General features: G+C 45.7%; 1 protein-coding gene across 5 annotated transcripts in view; it reads left to right on the forward strand.

Annotated features, from left to right (window-relative positions):
• Nucleotides 1-12772, forward strand: part of Grid1 (glutamate ionotropic receptor delta type subunit 1) — a 749167-nt gene that overhangs the window by 419983 nt on the left and 316412 nt on the right. For all 5 annotated transcript variants that reach the window (XM_063275757.1, XM_039094853.2, NM_024378.3 and 2 more), the window contains one exon: nt 6166-6219. In XM_063275757.1, coding sequence (XP_063131827.1) covers nt 6166-6219 — 54 coding nt within the window. The remainder of the gene's footprint in view (nt 1-6165; nt 6220-12772) is intronic.

Here is a 12772-nt window from a genome sequence, read left to right on the forward strand (position 1 = left end):
TTTCTCAGGTAATTGTTTGGGCCTTCTGGGAAGCGGTATGACTGAGCTTGGGGCACACAGGCTGGGGCTAACATTCACATTCGTTCTCTGTTGACTACTCTTTACAAAAATCTGGGTGCACATAGATGGGGACGGGGATAAACAAGCCCCATGGGGTCTGAAGTCGTGGAGTTATTGTCCCGAAGTATCCTGGAGGCGCCGTACTAGCTGGCCCCACTGGCCTTTGAAATGCTCACACTTGCTTCTGCATGCCACTCCAAGGACAGTAGCTTATCCAGGCTGCAGATGCATCCCCAGTGTGCTTGTCACCCACATGCTCTTGCCTCCGTATGGAATTGAACCTCATCAGCTCGTAGTCAAGGGGCAGCAGCCAACCCTCTCCAGCCTCAATCTAGGCACGAGGCCTGCTACTGCCCAGGGCCTACTAGGGAGCTTCGAACTGGAGCTTAGCCCCCGTCTCTTTTTCTATTGGGGTGGCCAGAATGGAACTCACTCACTCCTCCTTTCTGAGGAGGCTCACAGGATGACATGTTGAAGTCCTGTGTGCTCTGTCCTGCAGTACTGTTGTTGCCATTGGCCACAGAAAAAGATACTGGAGGTTCATAGCAGGTGGCTGCTTATGAGCAAGGAGAACCCTTCCTATCCACACTTAACTTTCCCAGGCTTGGGAAGAATGCTTGCTCTATGCTCACATTAGCCGAGGTCTACTTACAACAGCATACTTTCATTTCCAGAGGATGACAGTGGGTGTCACCGCGTACGCCCATGCAGTCTACACATACATGAGTGTGCTTGCACACTGCTTCCTTTCACTGGTCATCTGTGTCACTCTTTTCATCGATTCCATTTTTCTGTTAGCACCATCTCCTGCGTCCTCTCTCTGATCAAAAGGGTAGAACACTATACACTTGGTCCCTCTGAAGCCCCATCTCCTCATCTTTATTTTTTTCCAAATTTTGTGTTCACTGGTCTTGACAAGACACATAAATCAGGTACATAGAGAGTCAGTTTGACGATACCTTGCAGGATTCATGATAATGTAGCAGGGTCGCCTGTATCAGGCCAAAGCTTTGGGCCAGAATAGCAGCCCCTCTGTGTTCACCAAGACCTTGGACCTGGCTAGGTCCACGAACTCCTGTAGTTACTTAAGTCTCTGCTTTATCTTAAGGATGGTACCAACAACCACAGCTGTCAGTTCCGGGGAGAAACATAACCAACTTCCTACTTGATGGAGGTGAACTAGTCTCTGCTCTCAGCATGATGCTCTCTCTCCTCCACCTCAGACACAAACCTGTAGGATACAGGAGCTGCTGTCCATTTACCTGATTGAACCGGCTCTTCTCTATACATGCCCGCGGTGCCATGTGGCTGGAGAATCCTGTGCTGGGCATGAGAAAGGAGGTCCTGGGCTTTTCTGAGGCCTGGAGAACATAGAACAAGGAGAGCGCGTACCATGTTTCACAGCTGCACACACTCTTTTTTTTTAAATCACCCTTTGACCCTATGATGACAGAGACACAGCACCTCGTCGAGTCATGTGTTTCAGGACATTAAGACAGATGTCAAGGCATGGATAGCAGTTCTCGTATGTTAGTAGAGGAGAAGATACTGAGGAATTGTGCACTTAGAGGAGACCCTGGGATGGTGACAAGGCAGGAGAAGCAGCAGAAGGGAAGGAGGACTTTAGTAGTGACCGGTCATGTATCAAGCTCCTTTCTAGATTGGCGAAGTAACAGACATGTAAAGACATTTAATTTTTAACATTACCCCAACCTAAAGCTGTTCATTTCAGGTGGGGATCCCAGAAGCAGGATTTGAGGAGAGGGATCAGATGACATTGAATAAAAGAGTGTTCCCGGAGGGATTCAAACAAGAAAGCCAAGCAGGTACATAGAGATGTGCAACAAGGAAGCAAAGGGTGCCAAGTGACATAATTGTGACCTCATTCGGTAGCTGGATTCTGGAAACAGCTCAGATGACACAGAGACAGGTCCACCAGGGAGCATAACAGCTGGGATCTGCACCTGTGGTACCCTCAGTTCTTGGTTGGGATGTAAAGCCCAAGTAATCATGAGTGCTGGGTATACTCTGGCAGCCTGAGTCTTGGCTGCTGGTGGTGGAGAATGAGTACACAGGGGTCTGGGTAATCAAATATCATCTCTACGATATGAGGGGTTTTGGGCAGAGTAGCACAGCATGGTTGTTACTCAAGTGTTTTGGGTTACAAAAATGTACTTGGAGAGGTGACACAGATCACCAGGGAGCATGCAGCAAAGGTCCTCTACCACACTTGCTTTATGAGTGACTTGTTTCTATCTGCCACAGACATATACGGGAGAAGAAGGGGAAGGGCAGCACTTAGAAGGGGAGCCAGTTATGCTGGGAGGGACCCTGCCCCTTTGGTCTGTGAGCTGGTAAGGCTCATCCCACAGAGCTGGCAGCTCTCTGGTAATTGCGAAGGGCAGTGTGGCTTTGTTCAATCTGTTCCTTCTTACCACCTATGCCAGTCTCTGCGTGAGCTGCGCCCTTTGGAAAAAGGCTGTATCCAAGTGCTATTTATCTCTGTGTGGGAAAAAGAGGCTTAACAAATTAGCTGATGCTTAATTGGTGAGGGAAAGTAGGACAGGGAGGTTGGCCAGTCACCCTGCAGTTTTCTGATCAATTCTCTCTGCTAGTACCTTCCACGTCTGAGTCCGATACCAGGTAAGAAGACTTCTTAGTGGAGCCATGCTCCCACACACTCCCTAGGATCTCCCAGCAATTGACAATCGGCCATTAGCAAAGCTTGCACCTCTCAGCTGCAAAATGCACCTGTTCCTTCAAAGAGCTACAGATTCTATGGGCGAGATCTCAGTTCTCAGGGGCAAGGTGCAAGCTGGATCTTGGAAAGGACTAGGGCTTTTTGCAGGTGGATGCTCTCAGCGAATTATAACCCTCTGTACCAAGGCCAGAGCCTACAGTTTGGAAAACTTTCTAGGGGCTCCTTAAATGCAGTTTAACTTGGGAATCATCACAGTGGATGTCAGCTCAACATCGAGTTGTGCGTCTCACCTATGCTCACCCTCCAAGCCACCACTTATTTTCCAAGCCACTGTTGCCATTGACAACACTGGGGGCACTTCTAATGGACCTTACTGAGACAGCCTATTTCTTCTTGAGTTACTTGAGGGTAAAAAAACTTTTCTTTCACCGTGTCGATCTTCTCTGACTACTAAAGCAATTCACTGTAAATCTACTCTTAGATGCTGCGAAGAGCAACTTGGACTCTTGCACAAGCCAGTTCTTTATTTGGTTAGACACCCACATCATCCTGGCCCAGAAAGAGTTTCTTATTACTTTAAGTGTCTGTTGGCTTAAACTGTCCCCCTTCATGACTAGGATCTAGAATGTGTTTCCTTCCATCACTGGGGGGATGGTGGCCCACTTAGATCAATACCAAGAGTGGAACCAATGCCCAAACCCACTCTAAGCTTTTCTGAAAGTCTTTAGTCTTTACTGTACTGTATTCAAATCTCATCTCCCCATCTGCCATGTCTGCTTTGAGTTCAACCTTGTTGAGCTGCCTCTGTTGAGAGTCAGTTTTTTAACGTTGCAGCCTTTGGGAACTTAGGGGAGCCTCCAAGATCTGTGTCATATCCTAAGAGGGTGATGTAACCAATGAGTATTGCAGGAATGTTTAAAGGTTAGAGATTGAGTCCAGCAAGGACCCAGTGATGTGTTCACAGTATTTAGATCATCTTCCTGTACTTTTTCCTTATCCTCATCATCTTAGGTATCCAAGGGCATCTGTGGTAGTCTGCATATCGAGAAGAGAGAGATTCTAGGCTGGGTAGTCAAGACCCTACCCCAAGGCTGTCTCCATTTCAACACTAGTAATTCAGGGTCCTTAAGATACTGTATCTTGGGTCTTATAAGCTTCTTTGGAAACAGCCTGGCTTTTCAGGCTTGCATAACGGGATGGGAAGTGTTTCAAGATACAGCACCATTGTACAGAGAAGCCTTTGGTCTCTCTGAGGTTCACTTCTTTCCAAAGGCATAGACCAGTCCTCAGAGCCTTCTTCCTGGGGTGGGCAGGGATCTGTTTATCCCAGGGGATATAATGTTCATGGAGTCAGGGTCGTATAGCCAAAGAATATAGGATAGATATGAATGAAAGGAGGATTGAAGATGGACCTTTCGAGGACTAAAATGACCATCTTTCTTTCTAACTTTGTGATCTGTGAACTTCTTGGGACATTTTTGGACTTCAGTCTCTGAACCTTCTCTGGCCTCATGGGCTGCATAGCTTTGCTCACAGGAGAGGGGCAGGTGTTATTTATATCTTATACATGACTTCACTAGACAAACGATAGTGGGCAGGGTCATTTTCTTCTCTTTCAGACTCTTTACAGCTCATCTTTTCATAGCCTGGAAGTCTCTCATTCTTAGGCTATAGACGTCTATCTATGTTCTTCAGCATGAGCAGGCTGGGAAAAGCTCAGTGCCTGTGCTCAGTGCCCTACAATCTTGTCTGGTAAGGACTGGTGGGCTGGGATTCTCCTGGGCACTTTATGATCTCTCTTCTCATCATCTACTGTGTTCCCCAATCCAATTTGTTGTTCCCATGGAGTACAGCCCGACAGAGCTCTGTGCTCTGATAGTGTGGTGGGTACCTCCTCACCACAAAGGCCTGATGCTCTGACACCAACCATTACACCTCCTTGTTAAGAACAATTACTTCTGTACTTACAGATAAGAAAATGTAAATCTGATATATCAATAAGTTAGCGATGAGAATTTTTACCTGATATGCACTTCCCAATGTGATTTTAATTAAAAACATCTGTCTGGTATGCATGTGTAGATATGTGTTTGCATGATATGACTATAGAAGCTTCTGTAAGGGGCCACTTCAATTTCCAGTGGTGAATAAATGGGGAATTTTTAGTCCGTGGGCACGTTGTTTTAAAACGAGAAAGTATTATGGAGAGATTTTAATTAAGTATCTTAATTTGCCTATATTTTTTAAATCAAAAGAGTAATAAAAATTACATTACCAAAATGTGAAAAAAACGTAAGAAGGAAAGGAGTAAATCGGAAAGCTCTTTCCCAGGTTCATAGATGGGTTGGCACGATGCCCGGTGCTCAGCAAGCTCTTGGCACATGCTCGCCGTGAGCGTTCTTACAGGACATGCTTGCAAGCCATCAATCCCTTCCAATTCTTTCAGCCTGCTGGCTTTTCCAATGCAAGGAGTGAGAAAGCACCCATAAATACATACAAAGGAGCCAGGCATTGTGGTGCATGTGTGTAATCCCAGCCCTTGGGGGTTGGATGCAGGAGGATCAGGAGTTCGAGGCTTGGGTACACGGTGGGTTTTAGACTGGCCTTTTCTCTGTTCTTATATAAAAGGACCCCCCACCCAAACAAAACAACACACAAGCAAACGAGTTTAAAGTATGCAAACAAAACAAGGATTTCCTCTGCCGCTGCCTACCACTTATTCACACGTAAGCTATGTTATTGAATGCTTACTGTGTGTTGTCGCAGAGCAAAGTTCTGGGACACGGCTCTCATCTTTACCTTGTGGGGTCCTCACCTAACCTGGCAGAGAAAATGGACAATGAGGAGTAATAAACTGGCGGCCATTTACACACGAGTGGCAAGCGCTGTGACAAAGCTGGAATTGTGGAAATGGGCCCCTCCTCTATAACTGCAAGGAATCCACTTCCGTAGATCCTAAACCATGAGTGAAAAGCAGCCCCAGAGTTCAGCCACTGTCTTCCATTTTCCTGGTGTTGCCCAGCACAGCTGGGTGAGCTGCCATGAATCCAGCATTAGTTCCCTCACTCTGTAGTTTTGTGTGATGATGAATGCTACCCTAAAGTGCTCCTTTGGAAAGGAATTTACATGCCTTCTCGGGGAAGGGAGGCTATGCCTGTACCTGTGGCCCGTGGCGCCTGCAGGACTAGGGCCTCTATCCTTGCTCTGGGCTGGTGCAGAAGAACATGGGAGAGCAGATGGTGTCTCTAGTGATCCAGAGTGGGCCCCAGGGGTTCGGCATGTTCTGTGAGGAATAATTTCTTGGGAAAAAAAAGTATTTATAAAAACATATCTCAGCAATGATCCCGTGTGTCTGCTGGTTTCTGCCTTGCTCCTGTTCACTTATATTCTGTCTCTCTTTGCAGGCTGTGGAGACCAACTTGGCTTCCAAGGACAGCCACTGGGTCTTCGTGAATGAGGTAAGAGTCCCAGAGTGGTGATGGGTGTGGCCAACCCTGACCCCTATCCCAGGAGAAAGCTCAGAACAATGCTTTCAAGTCCAATCCTGATTTGGGGAGCTGAAATGGATCCTGTTTTTCCATTTTGCCAAGGCAAGAGGTCAGAGAACTGGACTTGGCCTGCCGAGATGCTTAATGGGACCGAGCAGAGGAGTCGAGACCTGAGTCGATGAGACTGTCAACATCAGAGAAGGGTTTCATACTTTATGTAAAGGGGATGAGGCAAGGCAGACAGTCCCTTAGGAGCCAGGCCTGGCAGCCTGGATCAAGCTATAAAATAAATACATATGGCAGGGCAAAGGAATTGGGAGAGAATAGAGGCCCTGTCTCATGCAGAATATTACAAGTGTGTAAGAGTGTTATGTGAGTGTGTCTGAGTGTGAGCAGGAGTGTGTATGTTTCTAAGAGTGTACATATGTGACAATGGAATGGCTTAAATGCATGCACATACATATGTTTGAGAAGCTTTATGTATGGGAGTATGTAGTACATATGTATGTATATGTATGTATATGAATTGTGTGCATATGAGTGTTAATGTATGTCTATATTCATGAGAGTCGATATTTACAGATGTCTATACATGTACAGGTGTTTATTGTGAGAGTACCTGTAGGTTTGTGAGTGTGAATATGTGAATGTACATTTGTGAATGTATGTATGAGCATGTATGTGTGAGTTGTTCATACATGTGATTTAGTATGGATGTGTGTGAACTGCATTCTATGTGTGGATATGTGAGTTGTATGTGAATATATGCATATGAGTATGTATGTATTTATAGTGCACATTAGTATAGTTGGGAGGCTGTATGTGTAGGAATAATATATGTGCATGTGTATATGCACATGAGTGTACAGACACATGTATGTATAAATATGTGGGAATATACATATATGGTTATGACATTTGTACGCCCATGCAAATGTATAGGTGTATTTGAGTGTGTGTGCGTTTGTGCATGTGTGTGTGGTCTGTGTATGTGTATACGTAATACACTCATCCAAGAAAAGTTAGAAGGCAGTGCATTTAGGTCTGGCCACACCACTCGTTTGGCCTCAGGGGTGAATGGGACAGTGAGATGTTACTCATCAGAAATACCACCCTGCCAGCCTATACTGAAGCTGTGGCACAGAGTGACCTATTGTCACATGATCCCAGCTTTTCTGAAGAGCCTTCTGCCCACAGGCTCTTTCAGGAAGCAGAGCCAAGGCAGCCTGTGTGATCTCCACATGTTGTTTCAATGAAACAGGCATGTAAGTGTTTCTTGGTTTTGCCTTCAGTGGGGGAACGCGGCCTTTAGCTGCTACTAAATTAGCTGATCAATTTCTAATGACTCCGTTCTGGAGGATCCAGGGTTTATTATGTGGGTAATTTCTTCTTTTATGATGTGTATTTCTTCATTAGCACAGGGCTAATATGGCTGAGATCCACTTTGGGTGGCTGTTGTTAATAATGGCAGCTAGCACCACACACTAGCTGCTTGCTGGGCCCACTGCTGATGGCTTTCCTCTGTGGATTCTTATCCTATGAGTTCCCCGTCTCATGGGCCAGCCAGGGCCCTGCAGTGGCTGCTCATTTCCCTCGGGGCGGTTCCATGACTGTCTTGGTAATTAGAAGAGGGATGCGACCACCCCACCCTGCTCTTCAGAACCGGCTTGAGGCTTCATTGATCCTCAGCAAGTTTTGATTCTCTGGGCTTTGCTGCCTCTATGCAGGCTCTTCAAAGCCCCGTGTCCTTTGTTCCAGTGAAAGGACGCATTCCATGTGTCCCAGAAGTCAAATGTCTGGTGCCGGTTTTACGGTTTTGATGACTCCGTCGCAGTGAATAGCCAGTGTTTCTCTGTAGCCAGGCTTCAGAAACTGGCCTGCTTTACATTTTAAAGACTTCACTTCCTTCTTCTGCCTCCCTACCTATCCCCAGGATGTTGGTTCGGTCTGTGTCTGTCTCTCCAGCCTGACTCCCTCTTCAGGGCTGATCTTAACTGCAGAGACCACAGTAGGAGGTGCTTTGGGGCTACTTCCCCCTCTTAGGCACCCGGGTATTTTGGAGGAAACTTGAACCCAGAGCTTAGAGTCAGCAGGAGACAGGCGTAGGATGGGGAACTGTAGAGCCAACACAGATCACCCACAGGAGCAGGTCTCTGCAGCACCACAGAGACTACATGCTCACCTTGGCCGGCCAGAAAGAACACATTGATCTAAGAACCTTGACATAAACGTATCTTTCTTCAGAAGGTAGGGGATTTAGGGAGCCTCTACTCCCTTCTGTCTAGCTTCTTTTTCCAGGAAGTCTCTTTTTCTTGAAAGGCACAGGGCAGCAGCCCCCGTTTCTGATCACTTGGACATGTCGGGTACTTGTCAATCACTTCTCCCTTGTTGACCCCGCTACTGCTCACCAGTAGCCCTGCTGGCAGCTCTCCTCATCATTCCTGTTTCATAGTGAGGGAGACAGAAGTTGCAGGAGTTGAATCAATTTCTCACAGTCATATAGACATTATATGTTGTTGGTGGGGTTCTTTTATCCCTGATTTTTTTGTGCGTGTACACATTTTTGCCAGTGTAGGTGAGTATGGGCGTGTGTGTGTGTGTGTGTGTGTGTGTGTGTGTGTGTGTGTGTGTGTGAAGGCCTGAAGTTGATGTTGGGCATAAACCACAATGACCCTTCCACCTTATTCACTGAGGAAGGATCACTCAGTCAAACCCAGGGCTCTCTGTCTAGTCAGCTTGCTCTAGGGATCTGAGTCAGGAACTACAAAGTGAGCTTCCATGACCACCCAGACTTTCTGTGATTTTCTCGGGAATCTGAACTCAGGCTTTCATGGCAGGCACTTTCATCCCTGGAGCAGCTCCATGTTCCTGCTGGAGAATTCTTTAGGAAGATCAGCTAGCTCTAAAGCTCAGTCTGTCAGTGACATCTTGGGGCTAATGGCTTTGGCAAAGATCCAGCGCTTGTAGTCAGAATCTTCTGAAAAGCCAATCAGCAGGGCTCATGCATACATGACAGCGGGGACGCTCTTCGGCTGACCTCTAGCCTCAGCATATGGTCATTCTTGAAGACTTCATTCCAAAGGTAGAGACTCCGATAAAGTCATGACCCCAAATCCCGATGTAGCATATGGTTAATGACGGCGATGCTTTCTAAACGACATGTCAGGTTAGCTACAGGGCCAGCCACATTGAGGGTGTTATCTCTTGTTTAAGTGTGGTCCCAAAGTGGGCCAAAAAGCTCTCTCCTTCCTGCAGGGTTGTAGCTTTTTAAGCACTATAGAATTCAGGCTGACCAAACATAGAGCCACAAATAGTTGCTGTTCTTTGTACATTGTGACTAGTAGTAAAATAAGGGGGAAAATTTGAAGAATCAAGGGGTCAGGCATTTGATAAAAACTCACTTTCCAACCTCAACCTGTGTGTGTGTGTGTGTCCATGTGTGTGTCCATGTGTGTATAAGTGTATATGTGCATGTATATGTGAAGGCCAGAGGCCAATATCAGGGATTGTTTCTCAAATGCCATCCACCTTGATTTTCTTTCTTTTTTTTTTTTTTGAAGCAGGGTTTTGTATTAGCTTGGAGCTCAGCACTCATGTTAGGCTGCTGGGCAGTGAGCCCTAGGAATCCATCTGCCTCTGCCTCCCCAGAACTGGGTTTACAAGTATGCCACCATCGTTCTATATTTAACTGCTTTATGTATTTTTCTTTTCCTTGATTCGGGGTAAACATTCAAGGACACGTGTTTTTGTTTGTGTTCTTTGTGTGGTGGTTTTCTTAATATATCTACTTGTTTACTAGTGAGTTTTGTTGCATTTTACAATCCTGTTTTGTTGTTGTTGTATTTGTTTGTTTGTTGTTCGGTTTTGCTTTTGAGAAGAGACAGTTGGTTTCTGAACTTGTGAACCTCTCTGGGAGATTCAGTGACTCTGGGTTCTACTGTGAGACACTGGCAAACAGAGATAGTTTTATGTTTTAATTGATTGATTAAGTCACAAGGACATGTGAAAAGGAGTGAACCGTTAGATGAGCAAACTGTGAGTTCATGGAGGACACAGCCAGATCTGGTTCATTAATGAGTCTTCAATGCCCCGTGTAGAAAATAGATCGGTCAAAGATTGGACTGAAGGTAGATCAATCTAGACAGTGATGAGCAGGCTGCATTGGTGAGCCCTTCACAGTCTGTGTCAGAGAAAGAAAGCAACAATTAAAGAGCCGAGCCTCAGAGATGGAGATGTTAGTTCACGCACTTGAGCCTGGTTCTGTTGGATGGCCTCTGGGGCCTCTGTCAGCTGGAGTGAGAGCCTTCTCTTTATTTAGCTCCATCACATCCCAAGTGAGAGGTCTTCATGGCTTGTCCACTGACACATGGTGTCCTTTGTAGTAGCTAGACTCTGTACAAAGAGGATGATGGATTCCCACGAAGCTGCGCCCAGGAAGGAAACATGTAGTTTGTGGTGAGTCCTCTTGGGAACTTTCTGCACAAGATTGTATGGATTGCACAGTGTGACTGTCAGGCTTCTGAAGGACTCCATGTAGGACAATGGTTACCATGATAGGGATGGTAACTGTTCAATCTGATGCTTGACCGCAGACTTCTTTGGACACATTCTTCCTGACGTATGCCTGTTACACAGTCGGATGGAAACACTTAAAGATGTTTGATAAACAATGTAGATGCACATGTTATTTGCGCTTAGTGATGGTGGGTTGTCAGAACCCAGGAAAAGGTGGGTTTTTAGAAGCAGGAAGGCATAGTCATTTACATTACTCTTATATTGTAGCACATACCAATGACTGTCATAGCCTTGTTTTTTTTTCTAAATCTTGTTCTTAAAGCTCTGGACCCAGAGCCCTAGCTATTTTACTGATGCTTCTTCCTCCTACCATAGACAACATGGGGACCTGTTTCTCACCTGAAGATCAACATGACTGTCTCAGAACTCCTTGTCCTTCCCCAAACCTATTTCTTGCTAGTGTCCTTGACCTTAGACAGTATGCCGTGCTCTGTCTGACTCCAGCAGTAGGAAGTAGCTTACATTATGTTGACTGCACAGCCTGCTGCAGGATGACCCTACTTCACATTTCCATTATTTTTTTGTTTCTTACCACTATTCCATTGTGTCATGGGTCATGTCTGTGGGGGAATGGTGACTCCTCTTATTTTCCCTTCCTGGCTCTAGGCCTTCCCTAGGACTTTTTTGACTTCTATCCCCTCCCCAAATCTCATACCATCTTGAATTCCTCATGGAGCTTTGCATTATTCGTGATTGATTGATTCACTTTCTTAACAGCCTGTAAGTGCTGACCTGAATCTCATTCCTACCCTTCTCTGGAAGCTTCTAGCATGAACAATGACACCTGAGGAGTCATTTCTGGTTGAGCCTCCTACCTACTTCTGGCTGGCTTCCTTTGGCTCTTCTTGTCTAATTGCCTAAATGTGGAGAAAGAGGCACTGACAAAAATCCAATCTTCCATGGCCTAGAGAACTATGGTGATCTTCTACACGAGCTACAGCTGTCCAGTCCTCTTGCTGCACTGCACCCATTATTTCTCAGCATGCATGATTAGGGGCAAACACTGTTTCACCAGAGGACCACCGAAGCTTCACTTGCCTTGGGTGGAGTCTCTGGCAGGCAGCAGAATAGTCAGGGAAAGCACTGGTAAAACTTCCTGTAGAAACTCCAGTTCATATACTGGGAAGCTTTGTGGGAATGGAGTCTGTGATCAAATGGTGAATAACTTGAGAGTTAAATAGTGTAGCGAGGTACTTGGGAGGCAGAGGCACAAACAGCTGGATCTCTCTTAGAGGACCAGCCCTGTCTACACAGTGAGTTCCAGCCTAGCTAAGGTTTCATATTGAGACCTTGTCTCAAAGCAGACAAACAAACAAATAGTAAAATAATTAGAAATAGCTATAATTTTCAGGTTTGCTTAGGTCACAGCATGGCATACCTTTACCTTTCTATGTATAATATAGTGAACACTGTCTGTCCCATGCATCTTATCCTACTAAACATCTTTTGAGCTCCATATGCTCACCTTCGCTGGAGCAGGCTATGGGCAGGTGGTACAGTAGCAGTCTTGAAAGGAAGTCCTGTCTATGGGGCTGCTTCAACTAGCCCTTAAGTTTTTTTTCTCAGATAGATGTCACATCAGCTTGTGGACCTCTTTGGTGCTCTATCCCTAGAATATTCTCTACACTTTTAAATCAGGTCCCACCCCATTTAATTACTGTCACTGGTTGCTGACCAATGTGAGGAAAACTCTGCCAACAGTCTAGGAGGCATCATCAGACTTTCATGACTTTCCTATGCAGAATGTTTACAGAGGGTAAAGGCATTGATATGGGAGGTTGCTATGGGAAAAGATGCCAAGACTAAGTGAAAAACAAAACAAAACAAAACAAAAGCACACACAAAAGTAGGACACAGAAAGGTAGAACACACCAAAGCTGACTCCCACATTTAAGAAATCTCTGTTTAGGATGCACAGAGAAGGAGGCTATGATTTTTTTTCCCTTTT

The sequence above is a fragment of the Rattus norvegicus genome, chromosome 16 (assembly GCF_036323735.1).
Source record: "Rattus norvegicus strain BN/NHsdMcwi chromosome 16, GRCr8, whole genome shotgun sequence".
Taxonomy (NCBI): domain Eukaryota; kingdom Metazoa; phylum Chordata; class Mammalia; order Rodentia; family Muridae; genus Rattus; species Rattus norvegicus.